A 20,989-nucleotide genomic window follows, 5' to 3' on the forward strand; every position below is an offset into this window, starting at 1 on the left:
CACCCCAAATGCTCCCTCCGGGTGGGATGGCATCTTCTCAGTTCTCCACAAACCTTGCTGACTAAGGAGTGGTGAGCAGTGCAAGAGGTGAGGGGGAACAATGGGCAGCCCCACAAGCCAGAAATGACCCCGCCACCCGGGCCAGCACTCCACAGTCTCATTTGCCTGACCAAGTCTCCCCCTCTGTGCACTGGATGTGGAAGAGAGGGAGGGGTCTCATCAGCCCCCAGGAAAAACACTGTAAGCTGAGTTAGCTTAAATCAACTCTTAAATATTTAATTCCCATTTATTTAAAGTTCCATCAGTCTGTATACACTATTTATATTAAAAACACAGGAAGCTGGGGCTCCTAGCAAAAATATACATTTCAATTTTAGAGATTGTTCAGACACTGAGAAGAGCTGTATCCTCAGTACCAGAACTGGGGAGGGGGATGAGGATGGGGTGCATGGCGGGGGAGGGGAGGGGAGGGGAGAATCTTGCCAGTAGAGAGTGATCCTCAGGCATGGAAAGGCCCCTCCAAAAGGAAGACCAGACAGGACCCAGGAAGCCTGGGCTCTAACCCCACATGTCCTGCCACCTTTCTCAGAGACACCAGCCAGCCCCTCACCCCTCCAGACCTGTTTCCTCCCTGGAGAAGCAGCCTGGGTAGGCTCTCTGTCCTCTGCTCTGACGGCAGCGCTCCAAGCTCTCCAAGCTGTGCTTCTGCCCCTCCTCTGGGGTGAGTGCTTATCAATGGGGATGAGGGGGAGGGGCGGGGCCATGAGTGGGACTGGACCTAGCAAGGTCCTTGGTCACCAGAGGCAGTACAGGGAGAGTTCCAGGTGACCAGCTGGGCCAAATACAAGGAAAAGGGGAGGGCAGCAGAGTTGTTGGGACAGAGGGTGTCACAAACGAGAAGGATCAGTTTATCCCCAGTACCTCCCCTGTAAGCAGGTGCTGGGCTGGGTCCACAGGACCCCGTGCCCACCAAGGGATCTGGCCTAGCCTCGGGAACAGGGGCACAGCTCTGCCCGTCCACCTGCAGGCCCCTCTGGGCACTCGCCTGCCTCAGGGAGGGGAGGGCGAGAGGTGTGGAACCTGCAGGTAAAGTGATTTCAGTGCTTGTGGTGTGTGGGCTGGAGGGAGTGTGTGTGGGGAGTGAGCTTCAGCTGGGCTGGAGCCACTGCCAGTGTCTCCGGGAGGCCAGAGAAAGGAGGGGCGCTTGTGAGGCCAGGCCCTGGCGCTGCCTGGGGGAGCGCGGTGCCGACACCTGTAGGCAGGAGTCGGTGGCTGCTGCAGAGAGGCAGACAGAGTGGGGTGCTGATGGGGGACCCGCCCCAGGCCTGGGCTCAGAAGCAAGTCTCCGGCTCGCCATCTCCCCTACCTCCCTCCGCCTCTCTTTAAGCTCGCTCCTCGTCAGTGGGGGTGTAGGGACCCCCACCTCTATCCAGGCTGGGCGCGTGTCCCCCAGCAGCCAGCGCGGGGGCCATCAGTGACACTGGCCTGCGAGACCGGTGAAAAGAAGGGAAGGGCGGCGGCTCAGCAGGGCTGAGGTGTGCGCTGCCTGCTGGGAGCCGAGCTAAAGCCCCGGCAGGGCCGCCTGCTGGGGGAGGCATCCTCCGCCAGGGACCCGGTGACCAGGGGCCGCTCTGCACTCAGCCCTGGCCCTGCTTACCTTCCCTGGGAAGCCAGGCCCAGAGAGCTTAGTGTTTCTTTGGATGGCTCGAGCCCTTTGCTGTGAAGACTGAAGATGGGAGAAGGGGACTGTTGGTGCAGAGGGCAGGCCCGGCCCCTCCTGCTGCGGGGTGCGGGGGGCGGGGTGGTGGGGAAGCAGAGGTGCTGTTCTGTGCTGCTGGTGAAATAACACAAACTGCCTCACAGGAAGAGGAAGAGGGACAGACACGGAGATGGGGAAAGAGAAAGGGAGGGTGAGAGAGGAAGGAAGGAAAAGAACAAAGAAATGAGAGAAGACAGAGGAGCTGAGAAGGGAGGGAGCCGGGGAAAGGAGAGGGAGGTGGGCCGACTGTGTGTGATTCCCCCTCGGCCACCAGGCCCAGTGCTCAGCGGCTGGTCGACAGAGAAGCCCTCAGTACATGTCCTTGTAGATCTCCTGGAGCAGGGGGTGCAGCGAGGTCTCGGTCTCCGTCTTCTTGATCCGCTGCATCATCTGGGCGTGCTCGGTGACCAGCTGCCGCAGGTCAGCCATCTTCTGCAGCAGTTTGGGGAAGAGGTACTGGGCGTCAGGGTGGTTGGCCTGCAGGTGGAACTCGAGGGCGCGCAGGATGGTGTCCTGGATGGCCTCCACCTGTGACACGTTCATGAGGCCTGGCCGATCTGTGGGGACAGAGGGCAGGGGTGTGGGAGGCAGCAGGCACACAGGGGGTCTCAGGAGGGCAGGGCAGCTCCCCTAACCCCACCGGTGTGGGCAACTTGGCCCTGGGAAAAGTGGGCCTCCCTGCCTGGACTCAAACCTCTTCTCTACCACAGACTAGCAATGAGGCTACGGGCAGGTCACTCAGCCTCTCTGGACCTCAGTTTCCTCATCTGCAAAATGGGGATAACAGAAGTGCCTCTGGCATAGAGTCATTATGAGGATTAAAGAGTTATAATCTAGGAAAAGGAACTGGAACAGTGCCTGGCATGAAGCAAGCTCTATGCCACTGTCAGCGTGAGTCTTACTATATTTATTGTGCTGGAATTTGAAAAATGCAGGTAAAACACAGAAAATTTCTCCACTATCAGAAATAACCCCCATCAACATGTTGGTACATTTCCTTTCAGTCTTTTTTCTATCTCATCTCCATCTATACTAGATGGAGCTGGTCCTGCACACACAGTTAGTGCCTTACATGTTCCACTGCCATCATCACATGGACCCTTCCTCCTGCTGTCAGAGCTTAGGCTCGGCCCCTGCAGTGAGGGCCCAGCCCCCAGGAGGGCTGGCTGTGCGGGGCTGACCCACTGCCCCTCCCTCACTTACCTCCGCACAGAATGATAGCCGCGATGAAGAGAGCCAGGTCACTGTCATCAAGTTCCAGGGCATTGAACTTGACAGCAAACTCGAACTTGGGCTCGATGATGTCACTGAAGGGCTTTCGGAGGCTGCGCAGGAACTCACGGGTGACAAAACCAGTGCCGTTGGCCACCAGAAGCCCGTCCTTATTGACGATGGAGGCCAGCATGGCAAAGATGGCCTCGTGCACACCATACTTGAGAAGGGTCACCTGGTCGTTGAGGAAGAGGTCGCTGAAGCTGGGGATGCTCTTGGCGAACTCGGTGAGCTCACGCACGGTCTCCACCGTGGTGCACTGGCAGCGGTAGAAGACGTGCACGCTGATCTCCTTGTAGGGGGGCAGACCGTTCACTAGCTGCTTCCACACCAGGCCCTTCTCTGCCTGCCACAATGTCTCGATGTCGTGGATCACAAAGGGCTGAAAACCAGGCCCCGTTAGAGGCCAGGCCTCGGGGGACCCCCGCCCATGTGTGCCCCGTACCCCTTGCCTGTACCACGAAGTGAGGGGAGGGAGGAGGCCTGGTTCTCCCAGGAGTCAGGCAGGTGGCAGCAGGGCCCAGAGCCCGGGGTGCTGCCAGGCTGAGCAGTGACACTCACCGCCGTGTGGCTGGCCTTGCCGGTGAGGATGCCACGGGCCTTCTTTTTGGTCATGTTGAAGTTTTTCAGGTAGGCACTGTAGATGTGCTTGGAGAAGGCCCTCAGGTCAGCCACCTGGGGGTTGTGTTGACTCCCCTCGTTTGCCGTCAGCCCTGCCACCAGTTTCCTCTTCTCAGCCTCTGGCATCCGGCCAAAGCGGATGGCTGCATGGGGAAGGGGGACAGTCATGGAGGAGCCTGGGCAGGGGCCAGCACCTCTAAGGTACACAAGCCAAAGACGGAGACACACTTTTTGAGCACAAGGCCCTAAGAAGCTCTAGAGTCAGCAAGTTGGAATGTTGGGGAACCCCTCCAGAGTATAAGCTCCGGAGGGGCAGGGCTTCTGTCTGTCTTGTTCACAGAGCCCAGCAGGCTCTGTCTCCCGGGAGTGCTGGCCTCCAGCAAACTCCAGCCTCGCTCCTGGCAGCTGACACACGTGGTCACTCACTGGCTCCTGCCTGCCCTCAACAACCAAGAAAACCTGAGGGGATCCTGGGCCTTGGCAGTGGCTTTTCACACCCTGTCAGGTCATCCAAGACAGGCTCAAGGTTCTGGGAGTGGTGTTTCCAACACTACTGGAGTTAGGGTCAATTCCCAGGTCCCTTCTGGGCCAGAGAGGGTAAGGCTCAGGTGCAGACAGGTGGCAACTGCCCCCGGCCTGGGAAGCATGGCGGGTCCTGGGCAGTCTGGGAAGGCAGGCCTCAGCAAGGGCAAAGCTGACCCGCGCACTGACTGTGTGCTGGGTGCTGGGTGCTGAGGTGCTGACTGTGTGCTGGGTGCTGAGGGCACCCCTTTCTGTTCCTGGGCTCTCGGAAACCTGGTTTCAGGCTGGCTCACCGTTGTGCGACATGCCCAGTGCCAGGCATTTCTGGAAGCGGCAGTACTGGCACTTGTTGCGGTTCTTCTTCTGGATCTTGCAGATCCGCTCACACTTCTCGTATTCCAGCTTCATGCGGATTGTTCGACGGAAGAAGCCCTGAGGGACAGGGGACAGGTGAGGAAGAGAAGAGCCACGAGGAAGGGAGAAAGGGTAAAACCCTGCCTGCTGGGCTGTGCCAGGGGCTTGATTATGCATCGAGATGTAACAATTCCTGAATTTTGGAAGTAATGGGGGGGAAATATTATTGGAGGAGAGAGGGAGAAAGAAAGTAAACAACTCTAAAACTTTTGAAAATAACTGAAATAATATAGCATATTTATTTTAAGTGCGTCTTTGTTAGTTGGTGACACAAAACTGTAGTGTGGCTAACTTGATTTATTCGTAAATGCAACCTGGCTCTGCATCTTTTCTAGGTAGTCGTTTAATAAAATAATATGTGAAATTTTGATGGGTGTGCAGTTAGTAGAAAGAATCCAAAAGCAAAACCAGAAAAAGAAATATAACGTTTCCTTTTTTATCAAAGAGCCCCCTCGGGCTTTGAGGCGCAGGAAACCCTGACCTTGGGAAGATGGCTCAAGCCCAAGACCCTCATCCTGTCCTACCTGTCTTCTCGTGTCAGGTCCCCAGGGGGCGCCAGCAGCCCAGAGAGCCCAGGTGAGTGACTGGGTCGGCACCAACGGTACCCAGCGGGGCAGGCCCAGCGAGGGAACCCCTCTTCTACAACAGGACCCAGAGCTAAGCCTGGAACAGGCCCAAGGGCCTGGCTGCCTCCCAGGCAGGAATTCCACAGTGGGTATGGTCAGGACCTTGCCCGGCAGCAGGGAAAGCCTTCCTGGCAGGTCAACTCACCATGTGATCACAGCCCTGATGGGCAGCCACCCCTCCACTGCCTGTACCTTGCACCCCTCGCACGCGTGAACACCGTAGTGGAAGCCTGATGCCTTGTCCCCGCACACCCGGCACTCCATGTTGAGGCTGCCACACGAGGTCCCATCGCAGCCCATCTGCAGCTGGTCCAGCAGCGAGGGTGGAGAGCAGCTCCGGGAGAGGTCTGCAGACACACAACACAGGGAGAGGTCAGCAGACATACAACACAGGGGCAGCTTTGTGTTCTGCCAGGACTGGGGGCCTGGGGAGGTGACCAGAGCCCGCAGGGCAGCCCAGGTGGCAGGGCGGGAATCACAGTCTTGGCTCAGCCACTTAAGGGCTATGTGACCTCTGGGAGTCAACTTTCTGAGGATCAGCGTCTACATCTAGAATGTGGGGTCAATGACAGCTTCTCTGGGTGGAGGACAAAAGTGTCCAAAGCATTTCCCCCAGACCCGACACCCAGCAAGTGTTCCAGAAAGGCAGCTTACTATCTGGACTGAGTCAGACCTGCCTGGGCTGAGCTCACTGCTGGCGGGGAGAGGGCATGCGGGGGATGGTTGTGTTTTGGGAGGAGGGGAGCAACAGGGAAGAAGCAGAGAGATTCTCTTTAGACTGTCCTTAGGAAGTGGCTCCCTGGCTTAAGAGACTCCACTGTGTGGGCCCACAGGGGATTGTGTGAAATGTGTTTTGTGGAGGCTACAGAGCGCAGGCCTCTGCAGAGCTCAGCCCCCGCCCCAGAAATCTGATTCTTGCATGGACTCCTGAGATGCTGCAAAGGATCTTTCAAGAAGCTCAAAGGCATTCCCACGAAACTTCTTGCTAGAGCAGAAAAAGCAGAAATCTCAGTCACTATGACCGGGCGGTGGACTGAACTTCCTCGAGTGTTTTCCTGTTAAATGTTCAGACATCTGAACCCCGTGTTGAGTGTCGGCGAGGAAAGCCGTTGGCCACAGGCGACTTCAGGGTATTTGTGCCGTCAGGTGACTTAGTGAGAATGGCTGCGGGGTCTCTCCTGAATCTCTCCCCTGGACGCTCAGAAATGAGCCCTTCCCTGGGAAAGGGGGCCTGACTGGGCCCGTCTCTGCCCCCAGCCCAGTGCCCCTGTGTGATCCCACGGGCCGCCTGCCCTGCCTCTGCCAGGCTGGCCTGCCAACCTGCTGTTCTCTTCTTTCTTCCTGACGACTGAGCAACCTCCTCAGGGGCAGGGGCCAAATCCCCAGACCAGAGGAGCAGTGGCCTAGAGCAGACAGCTCCGCAGGGAGACCCAAGCCACGGCGGTCAGCCCACACTTAAGGTTTTCCAGGCCTGCCTTCCACCCTCTCTACAGTATGGTCACTGCACAAGAGCCTGACTCCCCACGATGGAGCTACCCCGAGACCAAAGCGTACTCCACTTCCCGACACCTTCCTCCCAGCTCTCCCGGTGTCCCCTGGGGTTCTAGGAGTGACAGCAGGAAAGCCTCCAGCCACACCCCACCCCGCCAGCAGGAAGGAGCGAGAGCACCAGACCCCCAGGCTGGGGAGGGTAGGGGTGACACAGTCCCTGCTTCCTGAAACAGCCTGGCCTGTCACAGAGCCTTAGATCTCAAATTCAGTCACTCTAAGGGGTGTAACCGCGCCCGCCTCAGCCCACGGACTGGGAGAGCGGGTGCCCTCTGCTCCTGCGCATGCGCTGCGGGGAGCCGGCAGCCTGTGGGGTGGGGTGGGTGTGGGGCCGAGCCCTTCTGGTCTTCTCCGGAGCCTTTGTGTTCACTCAGCACTGGACGCCCCGCACCAGGACATAAGGGCCTCGGGGCAGGGACTCTGTCCACCAGGGCGCTGCTGCTGGACGCGGGGCAGGCGCTCAGCGACTCTGGACTAAGTGGTCCTCAAGCTGCCTGGGCGTCCTGGCCTCAGCGCCGGGGGGCTGGAGGGGCCGCGCTGGACCCGCAGCTCCTGCCCGCGTTATCGCGGGGGCAATGGAATTCACATTACTGTCTGCTGGGAGAAAACGAGATAACATGCAAAATCGCTCTGTAGAGACCTACGCAGACGCCGGGCAGGGAGGGTTTCCGGTACTTCCTCCCCCGATCTGTGTGGTCTGTGTGCATGTTTGCTTTCTGGCACTTCTTGTAAGCGGTGTTGTTTATGTGGTTTGCACGTCTGCCTCCTCTGCTAGACTCGGCACGTCTCTACTCACATTCCCTTTGGATCTCAAAAGCCACCTCCTCCACTGAGTCTGGTCCACAGTGACCTATCATCCCAGTCTGTTCCCACCTCTTGGTGGTGCCTTCCTCGTCCCCCTTGTGGCCCTGGAGGCCTGGCAGGTGTCTGGTCACTTGGTTGCTGTTGGTATGGCACATGGCAATGCCACCCTACCTTTTCATTTCACAGACATTTGATGAGCACCTGCTGTGTGCAGAGCGGGAGTCAGACCCTGCCCTCAACCAGCTGAGGTAAGAACACTAGGACACAAGGTAGCGAGTGGCAAGGCCAGTGGCGGGGCAGGCAGAGTGGTGCAGGACTGGACGTGAGGTGGTCAGGGAAGGTGACTGCTCCCCTCTCTGTGTTCAAAGGTCAGGGCTTCGATGACCCCCAAGTTGGCTTCCAGGTGCTCAGAAGCAGCCCGCCTAGGGGGTGAGAATGGCCTCAGGAGCCACACAGCCTGAGATCAGGTTGGGGGTCCGACGCTCACAACGCAGCTCTGGGCCTGTCTCCTTCTCTGCAAATGGAGGTGACAGGAGCATGTGTCTCAGAGTCACTGTGAGGAGCAGAGGAGTTAACAGAGAAAGTTCCTGGACCTTGGAAGTGCTGTGGAAATATCAGCTTAAGTTAGGATCAGGCATATTAGTATCAGAAAGCTGCAGTTCTGCAGCTCCCAAGCATGTGCCCACACAGGCAGGGGCCGTTCCTCTTCCTTCCTCTGGCTGCTTGTTCTTCTTCCCCATGGCTTCACAGAAACCCAAGGTGGGGGAGGAGGGTCCTCTGCTTATGAGGCCCGGAGAGCCCCGAACAAGACCTAGCCTCCTCTCACTTCTGGCCTGCCGCCGCCCCTGCTCACCCTGGAAGAAGCCAAAGTGCCCAAGCCCCATGGACCACAGAGGCAGCCAGAGCTCTGGACTGTAGGGAGAGGCCCAGGGTGAGTGTCCCAGGGGGGCCCCACTCAGGAAGAGTGGCAAACTGGACTGGGGGGGGAAAGAGACCCAGGGCAGCGTGGGGGCCCTGGGCGTGTCCTGCCCCCCAGGTGGTGGATGGGCACAGGTAGTCCGGGAAGCCTGGGGTGGAAGGGTGATGGGACAAGGGCCCCCCACCCCACCCCCGCCTATTTGAGGGGAATAAGAGAACTCGAATAACTGACACATGAGGTAGAAAGAGGCAGGGGAGATGAGGGACTGGGGCACGTGGAGTGTATGTATCCTACAGGGGTAGGTTTTGTTGTGGGGTACATGTGTATTGGGGTATCCCATCACTTCGTGGTGAGTTTTCCAAAGATAAAGGTTCTCTTTCTTCCTTGTTGACCACCTGGCTTAAGACTTTATCCTCCAATCACCATCATATCCTACCCAAAAGTAATGATGGCAGAATGCTCCCCATTCAAGGGACCAGCTTATGAAGGTCCCCCCACCCCATGACCTCTTAGCAGGAGACTGGGCTTCCAAGAGGCCCTCCCTCCCACTGGGAGCCCCTGCCTCAGGGATCCTCTGCCTCAGGGACCCCCAGGCATGCTGGATGGAAGACACCCTGGGCTCGCCCTCTGAGGGCTGTCTGCCTGCAAAGCCACTCTCCTGGGCCAGCCCAGGGCAGTCCTCTCACCTGGCCTCCTCCTCTGCTCTCAGGAGATGCCCTTGCTCACCTGATGGCCATCATCTGGGCCCTGAGTCCCACCTCTGAACTTCTGCCCCAGCCACACCCTGCCTGGCCTCTCAAACCCGTCCTGAGGGCCTGCCTCTACCAGTCCTGGGAGGGAAGGGGAAAGAACCAGCGTTTATCAGGCCCCTACTAAGTGCCGAACGTGTTAGTGTCTTTATGCTCATTAGTATCATTTCAAATCATCTTGGAAGACAGTAACTGCCACCATTTAAAGGTGAGGAAACTGAGGCTCGGGAAGTTGCGGAATCTGTCCGAGAGTACCTGTCCAATACATGGTGGGACTGGGATTTGACCCTAAATCTGAGTCCCTGCAAGGGCTGTGTGTTTGAAGCAATAACACCTCTTTTTTAGTGCACACCTACTGTGTTCCAGGCCCTCTACTGGACACTTTACACCATTAGCCTCACGTGACCCACAAAACAACCCTTCAGGCAGGTCTTAACGCCTGTTTCATAGGTGAGGAAACAGGCTCAGAAGGCTAAGTGATACACTGACAGTGGCTCTGATGGCTAATTTTATGTCAGCTTGGCCAGGCCAAGTACCCATGGAATCCAGCTTTTGGTCAAACACTAGTCTACCTGTTACTGTGAAGGGATTTTTTAGGTGTGATTGACATTTAAATCATGAGTCTCCACAATGTGAGCAGGCCCCAGCCAGTCAGTTGAAGGCCTGAAGAAAATAGGACCAAGGCCTCCCCAAGGAAGAAGGAATTCTGCCTCCAGGCTGCCTCAGACTTGAGCTACATTATCAACAACCCCAGGTCTCCAGCCTGCTGGCCTGCCTGCAGAATTTCGAGTTGCCAACCCTCAAAATTACATGAGCCAATTCCTTAAAATAAACCTCTCTCTCTGCGCGCGCACACACACACACACACACACACACACACACAAACACACACACACGCACCTCCTCTTGTTTCTGTTTCTCTAGAGAACCCTGACTAACACAGTGGCAGCATGAGAACTATCACCCAGAACCATCCAACCCCTGGGGCTGAGCTCTTACCCACTGCACTCTGTGACTTTCCGTATATGTGTGTACGTGTGTTCATTACTACTAATCAACAGTTTGTGATTATGATAAACGATGAGACGCGTCACTGCCAAGGATAACACTATGCCATTATTCAAATGTTTGGACTCAGCATAAGCACTACCCCTGTCACGCAGAGAGTGAAGTATCAGTTGCACCATCTCTGATTACAGGTTCAGCAAACACACGCTATTGACCTTATTCACGTCATTAGTGTAGTCGAGAGCTCTCCTGTATATCTAGTCTCCATCACTGGAGATAGGTTGTTGTCATAGCTGTGAGGGTGGCCCAGAGGGAACAGCCCTGTCTATTTACTTTGCTGGCAGAGCCCCAAAGGCAAACAGCTTCTGAAGTCAGGGCCAATTCTGTAGGACTCTGGGGCTGGGTTACCAAGCAGCCTCCTTACTTCTGTTGGCCTGGACTGTGGGCTCCTCAGGGCAGGCACTCAGTCTTGCCCTTCACTGGATGGCCGACCCCTGCTGGACACCCACCAAGCACTTGCTGACTGAGAGGAGGCACCAAGGCCAAGAGGAAGGACACTTTATCTTCCTCAGCCCTGCGCTGAGACCCCTGACTTCTTTCTTGGGTGTGACTGGGACCTTCATCACTGAAGCAAGAGAGGAAGAGGGTGGGAGTGGGAGGTGAACGCTGGCTCAGCTGCCCCTGCCCAGCTGGGGGACCCGGGCACGCGAGCTTCCTCTTTGCTGAGCGCTAATAATGAGGCCTGTCCTGCCCGCCTCCTGGGTGGGGGGAGGGGCTTGGCAGGTGCTGAGCTTGGTACAGAGATGCACAGGGTCAGCGCAGAACCTCTGGAGGGTCAGAAGGAAAGCAAACTCTGCAGCCTTCCTGCTGTTCCAGGGCTTGAGACTGTGCCTTATCCTCATGGGTCCCTGAGGGGGCTCCAGAGGCCAAAGTCATAGACTCACAGGGTGGGGCAGGGAGCCAGCACGTGCTGACTAGCGCCTGTGGCATGTCATATGCCACCACTGACTCCTCACCCAGCCGGCCCTTGAGATGGGCAGGATGCAGCTTTTTTTTTGGGCCACACCACGCAGCTTGCGGGATCTTCCCCGACCAGGGATTGAACCTGGGCCACCCCAGTGAAAGCCTGGAATCCTAAAGACTAGACCACCAGGGAAGTCCCAGGATGCAGCCTTAAAAGGCAAAGAGCCTGAGATTGGAGAGGTAAGGGCACTGGCAAGGACCACAGCCCACAGGGGCAGACATGGGATTCTAGCTCTGGGTTGTGTGATCCCCAACACAAGAAGCTCTATCTCCAGGGCCCCTCACCTGCTGGCTTTTTTTTTTTTTTTTTAAGAAAACAACAACAACTAATTTTACCCTTTTAAAGAAAGTAACGCATTTGCTTTTTAAGTTATGAGAATACTGCAGGCTTGGTGAGAAAAACACATAAGGGCACACAGGTAGCATCTGACAGATCCCCTCCACCCACAATCCTACTCCTCAGAGTAGCCTCACTAGCTATTTGAGTGTCCTCGTCCAGTGCCTTCTAAGATATATAAGGATTTTTTTTTTTTAAGAAGATGTTGGGGGTAGGAGTTTATTAATTAATTAATTTTGGCTGTGTTGGGTTTTCGTTTCTGCGCAAGGGCTTTCTCTAGTTGCGGTGAGCGGGGGCCACTCTTCATCGCAGTGCACGGGCCTCTCACTATCGCGGCCTCTCTTGTTGCGGAGCACAGGCTCCAGATGCGCAGGCTCAATAGTTGTGGCTCACAGGCCCGGCTGCTCTGTGGCATGTGGGACCCTCCCAGACCAGGGCTCAAACCCGTGTCCCCTGCATTAGCAGGCAGACTCTCAACCACTGTGCCACCAGGGAAGCCCTATAAGGATTTTTAAACAATGGGATCCCCAAGTTGTCAGGAACTTACTTCCCTGTCAGCATACACAGACCTAATGACTGCAGAGCATCCCACCGTATGGCTCTACCACAGTTTATATAACCAATTCCCCACACATGGACACTTTCTAATTTTCTGCTATTATGAGGAGTGCTCCTATAGATAAGTGTGGAAATCTCTGTGCACGCTGAGCGAGTATTTACACTGGATACATTCCTAAAAGAGGAACTGTAGGGTCAAAGGAATGCACGCTAAGTAGTAATGGCCTGCACTGCCCAGCTGCCCCTTCCACCCTCAGGGACTACTGGAGGGCCACGTCCTCACCCTCTGGCCAACCCAGGCCTCGCTGCCAATCTGACAGGCTAAACAACATCTCATCTGAAGATTCCTTCTCTGACTATTGAGTAGACTGAAAAATGTTTCATGTTTTCTGGCCATTTGTATTTGTCCTACCGTGAATTACCTGCTTCTGTTTTTCTGGTGGGGGGCTTGTCTTGTAGAATTTTATATACTATGGCTTTCACCTAATGATTAGGTTAAACAGCCCCCTCCATTTCAATTACTGAACAAGTAAGTCTTTCTACCACCAATTCATCCATTTATTGATAAACGGAATCTATTAAACACAACATCATACACAGCACTGTGAGACTGGCTGGGTAAATTCTGCCCCAGACGTCTCCCCACGTGCTCTAAACCCCACCAGTACAGCTCCCCGAGATGCCATCACCATGCCCGCCTCGCCCGCTTCGCACAAGCTAGCACGCTCTGGTCTGCATGCAAACAGCCTATCATTTGGGGATATGGTCCCCACAGCGTGTGTAGGAAACCCCAGGACAGGACACCACACTGCAGGTACTTCTACGTGCCTGGGCCAGCCATGGGGGCAGTGTGGGCTAGGGTAGGCAGTGAGGCCACCAACCCCAGGGCCCTCTCTTCCTCTTCCACTCTCCCTTGGTGTCCTCAGTGACAACTCTTGCTCATTCTTAGCTCCCAGTGTCTCCTCTCTGCCTCCTAAGCCTCCCCGCTTGTCTCAAGTTCAGGACAGTGTGTGCAGGTCCTGTGTGCAGGTCAGCCATTCATTCCTCTCTCCTGAGAAAGGTTGGGTCTGCAAAGCCATCAGCCAACCAACAGGGAGTAGGTTACCCTGGGGGATAGGGGATACCTTCTCGCAAGCCCTGAAATCACACTGGGCCTACTTTGGTTGTTCCAGGGTGTCTGGTGGGATCAGAGGCACTGGATGATGGCTCTCCCCTCACCCTACCCCACCGTGTGCCCCGAAGAGGAAGAACCTCTGCAAAATCCTGGGACTTTGCTTTGTAGGTTCACAGCAGCAAGCAAGGCCCAAGGATTCAGGCCTCTCTTAGGTGCAGGCTCAAGCAGGAGCCTGTCCCACCCCAAGAGCCCCCACCCTGACTTAACTCCTGACACCACCTGCCTCCTTCTCCCCACGCAGACACAGGGAGCCAGAGCGCATCTTTGTGGGGCAGGCCTGCTCGTCTGCTCTGAATCACCACTTGTGGTCAGGATCCCCTTCAGCTGAAGCCAGCAGCAAAATCAGGATGCCCCTCCCAACAGCACATCCTCTAATGACGCTGAGTACCCTCTGAGGGAAGGGAGAAAGGACCAGCTGAATGTGCTGGTACTCGGGTGGAGGGAGCAGGGAAGGGGCGGCAGCAGCAGCAGGGAGAGCCAGGGGCTGAGGGCGGGGGTGCAGCGTCTGGGTGCCCTTGAAGGTGGACATAGCATGATGATGATGACGATGAAGATGAGGACACCACAGTACAAAGTACCAGAGGAAAACGTCTACACTGCTGCTGGCAGTAGATAAAGGGGAACCAACAAGTTAGACAGGAGAAGCTAAAATCTGTCTGGCTACACGAAAGTATTACTAATTCCCGTCATTGTCACTAAGTGCTTAGCATCTGCCTAATTACAATGCACCTTGATAATGTGTAATTAGTACCAGATTGAGTTGTGTGTTCTGACTGATCCTAACAATCACAGGTACAGATGATCTTTCTGGCATGTTGCTGATGCACATTTGTCCCAGATCCCTTGTGGTAGGAGAGGTGGAGTAATAATGATGACAACGTGCATTACATAGGCTAACTCATTCCATTCTCACAAAAGCCTGTGTGCACGTCCCCTATAATCCCTGTCTGTTTTACAGGAAGAAGGGGTGCAACTTGCCCAAGATCCTGCAGTTGATGAGCAACAGAGCAGGGGTGTGACCCTGGGCTGTCTGGCTCCAGTCCTTAACCACCCTGCTGCCCTGCACCCCATGATGATGCTGTTAGCAGAGGGCCAGGCTCCCTGTCCCCCAAACCCCATCTGTGCCCCCTTTGCCCCATGTCCCCTGCCTGCTCCCCCTTACCTGTATAGCTGCTGGAAGGAAGTGAGTGCCCTGGTCCCCCATTGAGTTCTGGGGCTCCTTCTGCCCTTGCCACTTCCTTTTTCTCCTCCTCTTCCCGGACCTCAGGGGCTTCCTCCGGTGGCTGCTCCATGGCTGATTTCCCCTCGGCACCACACCTGCAGGCCCGGTCATAGCTCTGGCATCTTCTGGGTCTGAACACAGATGGACCTCTACAGGGCAGTTCCTGTCAGCCTGGGCAAAGGAGAAGACAGGGAGAGGTTGGGGAGGCAGGGTAGAGGACGAGAGGGTGATGGAGTGGGACAGGATCGAGGGCCGCCATCTGGGGCGACTGGAGGGGCACTTCTGCCTCTCCTGCCCTCGCAGAGCAGGAGCGACCCATCCCTGCAGTGCAAACCTCTAATCCTGCCATCACAGGTCACTGCCCCTCCACCCTTTGCCCACCTGGCTCTTGTGGCAGGTTTGTGGGGTTCAGAGCAGCTTCCGGTAGCCAGACGGGGTGATACACCCCTGTGCCACCTTTCCCCGCATCCTGCTCTTTGAGCCTCCTGAACCTACAGGAGCCACATGAGAATGACTTGAGGGGCTTTTTCAAACTTTCCAGTCCTCTTGGAGATCCTGATATGCATCAGACCTCCCAACCCCCATCCTGTCCCACCAGCACCCAGGCCCAAGAATCATCGCTCTCCTAAGCCACCTTTCTCCAAGGGAGTTGAACCTACCCTTCCTGTGTTTGGGTGTGGGAAAAAGGCACGCTAGGCTCACAGCTGACAGCAGACCTGCAACCAGACGCTCAATGCAGAGCCGTCAGGCAAGGGGCGATGCACTCTGTCCTGGAATCTGGGTTACTGGGTGGTGACCCCCATGTCTACATCACCCAGGAGGGGGCAGTTCCAACCCTCAGCAAGTAAAATACTGTCCACAGATGCTGCAGTCGGAGAGGGTAAGGCTACGGGTGCTGTGGGAGAGAGTCCGCCCGGCAGGGAACACCTCTCAAGAATACGGCCTGAGAAAAGACACTGAGGCAGCACAGTGAGGAGTGGTGAGGGCCCCTGTTGGCTGAGGCGTGGGGCGCTGAAGGAGAGAGGATTTGAAGGGCGGGCTGGGAAGGTGGGTTTTATCCAGGCGTGAGCACTTCAAATGCCCTGGCGTAGGGAGTGTGTGTAACTAGACCCGGTCCTGTGGTGCTGCAGGCCTGGAAGATTAACAGCAGAAAAGACCTGCTTTAGGAAAATTCAAGCACCTGTGGGACCTTACCTTGGATGTTCCACAGGCAGCTCAAACTCAACCTATCCAAACAGAAGCCACCATCTGGCCCTAAGCCCGCCCTTCTCTTCCTCTGGTAATCTCTACTTTAGTGACCCAAATGCCCAACTACCCACCTATCAAAGCCAGAAGGTGGGAATCATTTGACACTCCACACCCTCTCTCTTCCTCCTCTAGGCCTGCACACTTGGCTATACTGGAATCACTGGGGAGTTTTTGTTTCTTTTTTGGAGGTTTGAACTTGAGTAGGACATTTATAAAAACCTAGACAGGGGCAGTGTCCTCCCCAGCCCAGGTGCCACTAGGCACAGCACAAGAGACTACAAACGCAGCAGGGGAAGGTGGACACTCAGGGTGTGGGAGTGCAGGCACCCCCACTTCTGGCTCAGGGATTTGGGGAGTAAACAAAACCTACTTGGAGAAGAATTGGGGAAGAAAACCAGCAATTGCCTTCTTCTGTACGGGTGGGGACAGGGAAGGAGGCAGGGACAGGGGCAGGAGCATTTCACATCACTAACCTAACTTGGGAAACTGCAAGGGACCATCTTCGACTGGCCTTAAGAGGAAGACAAGATGGATGATGGGAGAATCCACAGGAGGGAGAGGAGGAGAGGGAACGTGGCTAGGGGGCAACAGCCCCTTCCCTTCTGGGCACAGGAAGGCAGCCAGGGCACCAGGTCCAGGCAGTGACCTCACAAGGACAGCACAGTTTTTGCAGCTTAGATATCACCCACCTGCCCCCACCCAGCTACTCATTCTGTTCGCTCGCTGGTGTAGGGCCACTCTCCGGCCCCGAGGGAGTGGATGGCTCTGCGGCCTGGGGCCCTGCCTCTTCTGTGTCTCCTCCCTTGGAGGCAGCGCTAGCCTCTGCCCCTTTGGCCTGGGGCTCCTGGCTCTCAGGGGTGGCGGCAGCCTTCCCTTCCAGGGCAGTGCCTTCCTCGCTGCAGGCAACGATCTCCACTGGGGAGTTTTTAAGTATATGGATGCCTGGGCTCATCCTCAGGGATTCTCATTTGATTGGTTTGGGAAGCAGCTTGGGCATCAGGATTTTTTTTAATTAATATTATTTATTTATTTATTTATGTATTTCACTGCATCGGGACTTAGTTGTGGCACATGGGATCTTTTGTTGTGGCGTGTGGGCTTCTCTCTAGTTGTGGCACGCAGCCTCAGTAGTTGCGGCACGTGGGCTCTAGAGTGTGCAGGCTTAGTTGCTCCGCAGCATGTGGGATCTTAGTTCCCCGACCAGGGATCGAACCCGTGTCCCCTGAATTGGAAGGAGGATTCCTAACCACTGGACCACCAGGGAAGTCCTGGGCATCAGGATTTTTATTTTTAATTCCCCTGGTGACTGTAACGCACAGCTAAGCTTGAGAACCACTGTGCCACAGCAAAGCAACCTCCAGCTGATGGTAAATCGTTCCCTCTTAATCATTCCTTTCCACAAGGCCTTCATTTTCCCTTGTTTGGATTGACACAATGACCTCTTAATTGGTCTCCTAAAGGCAGTTTGGAAATTCAGTGCTAGGGTCTAAGACCTGGGGAGTTGGGGATCTGGAGATTTGTCGGGGGCAGGGGGGAATCTTCACTGACGTGACAGGAGCAAGAAGGAATTCATTTCACCAAAGGAAAGTGACACGTCAAGGGAGGACAGAGGAAGAGGCACCAGAGCAGACAGTGAGGCAGTGGCCAGAGACAGGAGAGACTTGGGACAGCCGGTTGTCTCAGAGACAAGGGAAGGGCTGTTTTTTGGGGGGAGTGGGTGGTCAACCATCTCAAATGCTGCAGAGTTCAAGGGTGATAAACTGACACATGGCCAATGAATCCAATGACTGTGAGGTCATCTTTGACCTTGTTATACAAATTTCAACCAAGTGGTTGGGATGGAAACCTGAGCTCTGAAGAATAAGTGGCAGCTAGTAAGCTGGGACAATGAATAGAGACTAATTTTTTAATGAATATGTCACGGAAAGGAATGTACAAGAGGATGTAGCTTGAAAAAGTAGCAAAGCCAGGAAAAGTTTTTTTGGAATAGAGGAGGCTCAAGTAAGCAGTGGCTAGCTAGAGGAGAGGTCTTCAGAGAAAGACAGTCTGAAGATTCAAGGGGGAAGCTGGGGCAGGACGACTGATGGAAGAGGAATAATTCAAGGGCACAGGATGAGGAAAATACAAAGTATCGCAACAGTGTGTATGGGGGTGGTGGTGGCGGTGTGCTAAAGCTCATAGGGAATGACTTCACTCTTGTTAGTTAACTTAAGTAGGAGGAATGGTGGTCTACTGAGAGTAAAAGATGGGACTTGAAGAAAGCAAAGAGGCTGAGTGGAGGTACTCTGGCAAACATGATAGGGAATTAGCTGAAGAGAAATAAAAAGAATTGTATAGTAGGGCTATGGTAATTAAAATAGTGTGGTACTGGCACATGAATAGATAATCATTGAAAGAGCATACACAAAGTCCCTAAACAGATACAAATGCATATGGGACTTTAATGTTATAAAAATGGCACTCCAAACCAAAAAGAAAAGATGGATTCTTCAATAAATAGTATTGGGACAAATGAATAACCATCTGGATCCCTACCTTACATCTTATACCAAGACAAGGTCCAAATAAATCAAAGGTTTTAAAGTTAAAACAAAAATACATGAATTATAAAAAGGGTTGAAAAGCTAAGTGGGAGAAGAGCTAAGGTGGATACTAAGCCCATAAAGCTTAATTAATGGGTAAAAAAATTAATAAATTTGATTTCATAAAAATACAAACTTACTACAAGGTGAAAAAACCATCATAAGAGGAAAAAAAAACCCAGATAATAGACTGGGAAAAGTATTTGCAACTCGTCAGACAAAGGGCTAATTGCCCTAAAATAGTTCCTACAAACTATTAAGTAAAAGACCAGCAATCCAATAGAAAAACGGGGCCAGGATACAAAAAATATACACAGAAAAGGTATATACACTTAGTTCTTAAACATATGAAAAAACGCTCAACATCATTCATAAAAGAGAAATGCAAATTAAAACAACACTGAAATATACTTTTTACAATCAGATTAAAACAGATGCTAACCCTCATGGGGCTTCCCTGGTGGCGCAGTGGTTAAGAATCTGCCTGCCAATGCAAGGGACACGGGTTCGAGCCCTGGCCCGGGAAGATCCCACATGCCGCGGAGCAACTAAGCCCGTGTGCCACAACTACTGAGCCTGAGCTCTAGAGCCCGTAAGCCACAACTACTGAAGCCTGCGTTCCACAACTACTGAAGTCTGTGCACCTAGAGCCCATGCTCTGCAACAAGAGAAGCCATGACAATGAGAAGCCTGCGCACCGCAAGGAATAGTAGCCCCCGCTCACCGCAACTAGAGAAAGCCCAGACGCAGCAACAAAGACCCAACACAGCCAAAAATAAATAAATAATTTATTTAAAAAAAAAACCCCAAACAGATGCTAACACTCTGTGGCTAAGCACGTGGGGAAACATCATCTCACATGTCCCTGTGGAAAGGTAAATTAGCACAACCTCTAAAGAGGGTAATTTGGCTACATCTATCTAAATTACAGGACACATTCCCTTTGATCCAGAGATACCACTTCTAGGTTGTATCTTACAGCTATCCTTCCACTGAAGTACAGTGACATAAAGTATTAGCACAAGATTACTCATTACAGTATTACTTGACCAGTATATGTGGGGAACAAGCTAGATGTCCATTAACAGGGGACAGCCATAAACAAGAATGATGATGTTTATGGACTGATTTGGGAGTATCTCTAAGATATATTAATAAGGGAAGAAAGCAATCTGCAGAATGAAGTGAAGAGCTATACTTTGCACAAAGAAGATACAATGAAGCTGGATTTGACTGTGTGTGTGTAAGATAGCGCTGGAAGGCTACTTAAGAACTGGGAACGCTGGTTGCCTCTGGGGAGGGAATTGAGTGTCTGGGTCACTGATGGGACAGAGATTTTTCACTGTACCTGTTATTTTTATTTTATTTAAAAAAAATTTTTATTGGGGTATAGTTGATTTACAATGTTGTATTAGTACTGTACCTTTTAAATTCTGAACTATAGGCATGTTACCTGTTCTAAAAATAATTTAAATTGGAATAAAATAAAAAAGCAAAACTTACAAACAATAATGTGAAAGATGAGAGGGCATGATCAACGTTAAACTGCTCAAGTCCTTTTACTTTTCAGGAGGCAACTGGAGATGTTGATGAACTTTACAGTTCAGTCAAATGTACACAGAAAAATTTCAAAGGTAACCACTAAGACACTGTAAATAGAGTGTATAATTTCCAAACTATTGCAGCAGAATGGGAAAACTTGGGAGAAGTCATGTAAAATTCTAGTTTTCAGACTGAGAAAGTCTCACAGACGGAGACATTACAACCAAATGCAACGTAGGGTGGTGGACTGGATCCTGGAACAGAAAGAGGACGGTGGTGGAAAAACTGGGAAGTTCCAAGTAAAATCTGCTTAGTTTAGTTAATAGCGTTGTACCAGCATTCATTTCTGAGTTTTGGTAAGTTTGGTAATCTTTACAATATTTCTGTAACCCTAGACTTTTTCAAAATAGAGTTTTTTAAAAAAGCTTTAAAAAATCTGGCTTTCTGGCTTCTTTTTTGGGGGGTGGGGTGGGGGGACCGCACTGCACAGCTTGTGGGATCTTAGTTCCCTGACCAGGGACTGAACCCACATCCTCCGCAGTGAAAGTGTGGAGTCCTAACCACTGGACCGCCAAGGGATTTCCCTGGCTTCTCTTGAAAATCGGGCAAACCTGGCCTGCATGCCCCTGCCCACCGCCCACCCAGGGGCTAGGCAGTGGCGGCCCCTTTACCTGGAATCGCGCTCTCCACTGGCAGTGTCTTCACTGCTTCCAGCTGTCACTCCTAGGCTGCTTTACTCATTCATGATGCATGAACTGCCCCCATTTGCAGGGATGTGAGTATGGTTAGCATAAAGCGGTTCCTCAAGTATCAATCCCTGATCATCCCTGAGCATTAAACCTGGGAATCACCAGACCCAGAGCAAGGGAAATGCTCAGAGGTGCAGTTCCGCCACATGGTTCTGACCAGGAACGAGGAGCCGCCACCTGGGGCAGTCACTTCCAGCTGCTACCCGATTCCAATTCCCCTTCTTTCTCACTGAGTCCCCATTTTCTCTGGATCAGCCACGTGCCTAGCTACACACTCAATTTCCCAAACTCTCTGGCAGCTACAGTGTTCAT

At 53.5% G+C, this 20,989-nt stretch overlaps 1 protein-coding gene across 2 annotated transcripts in view; it reads right to left on the reverse strand.

Annotated features, from left to right (window-relative positions):
- Positions 1-294: 294 nt before the first annotated feature.
- Positions 295-20,989, reverse strand: part of PPARD (peroxisome proliferator activated receptor delta) — a 77,014-nt gene continuing 56,319 nt past the window's right edge. The window contains exons 3-8 of one of the 2 annotated variants that reach the window (XM_082662749.1): positions 14,497-14,727; positions 5,407-5,561; positions 4,468-4,606; positions 3,593-3,795; positions 2,963-3,206; positions 295-2,316 (exon numbers count right to left, since the gene is read on the reverse strand). In XM_082662749.1, coding sequence (XP_082518875.1) covers positions 2,069-2,316; positions 2,963-3,206; positions 3,593-3,795; positions 4,468-4,606; positions 5,407-5,561; positions 14,497-14,626 — 1,119 coding nt within the window. In that variant the 5' untranslated portion in view covers positions 14,627-14,727 and the 3' untranslated portion in view covers positions 295-2,068. Of the gene's footprint in view, positions 2,317-2,962; positions 3,414-3,592; positions 3,796-4,467; positions 4,607-5,406; positions 5,562-14,496; positions 14,728-20,989 lie in introns of both variants that reach the window. The other variant, XM_082662748.1, reaches the window with a different exon arrangement.

The sequence above is a fragment of the Grampus griseus genome (assembly GCF_964374135.1).
Source record: "Grampus griseus genome assembly, chromosome: 10".
NCBI lineage: Eukaryota > Metazoa > Chordata > Mammalia > Artiodactyla > Delphinidae > Grampus > Grampus griseus.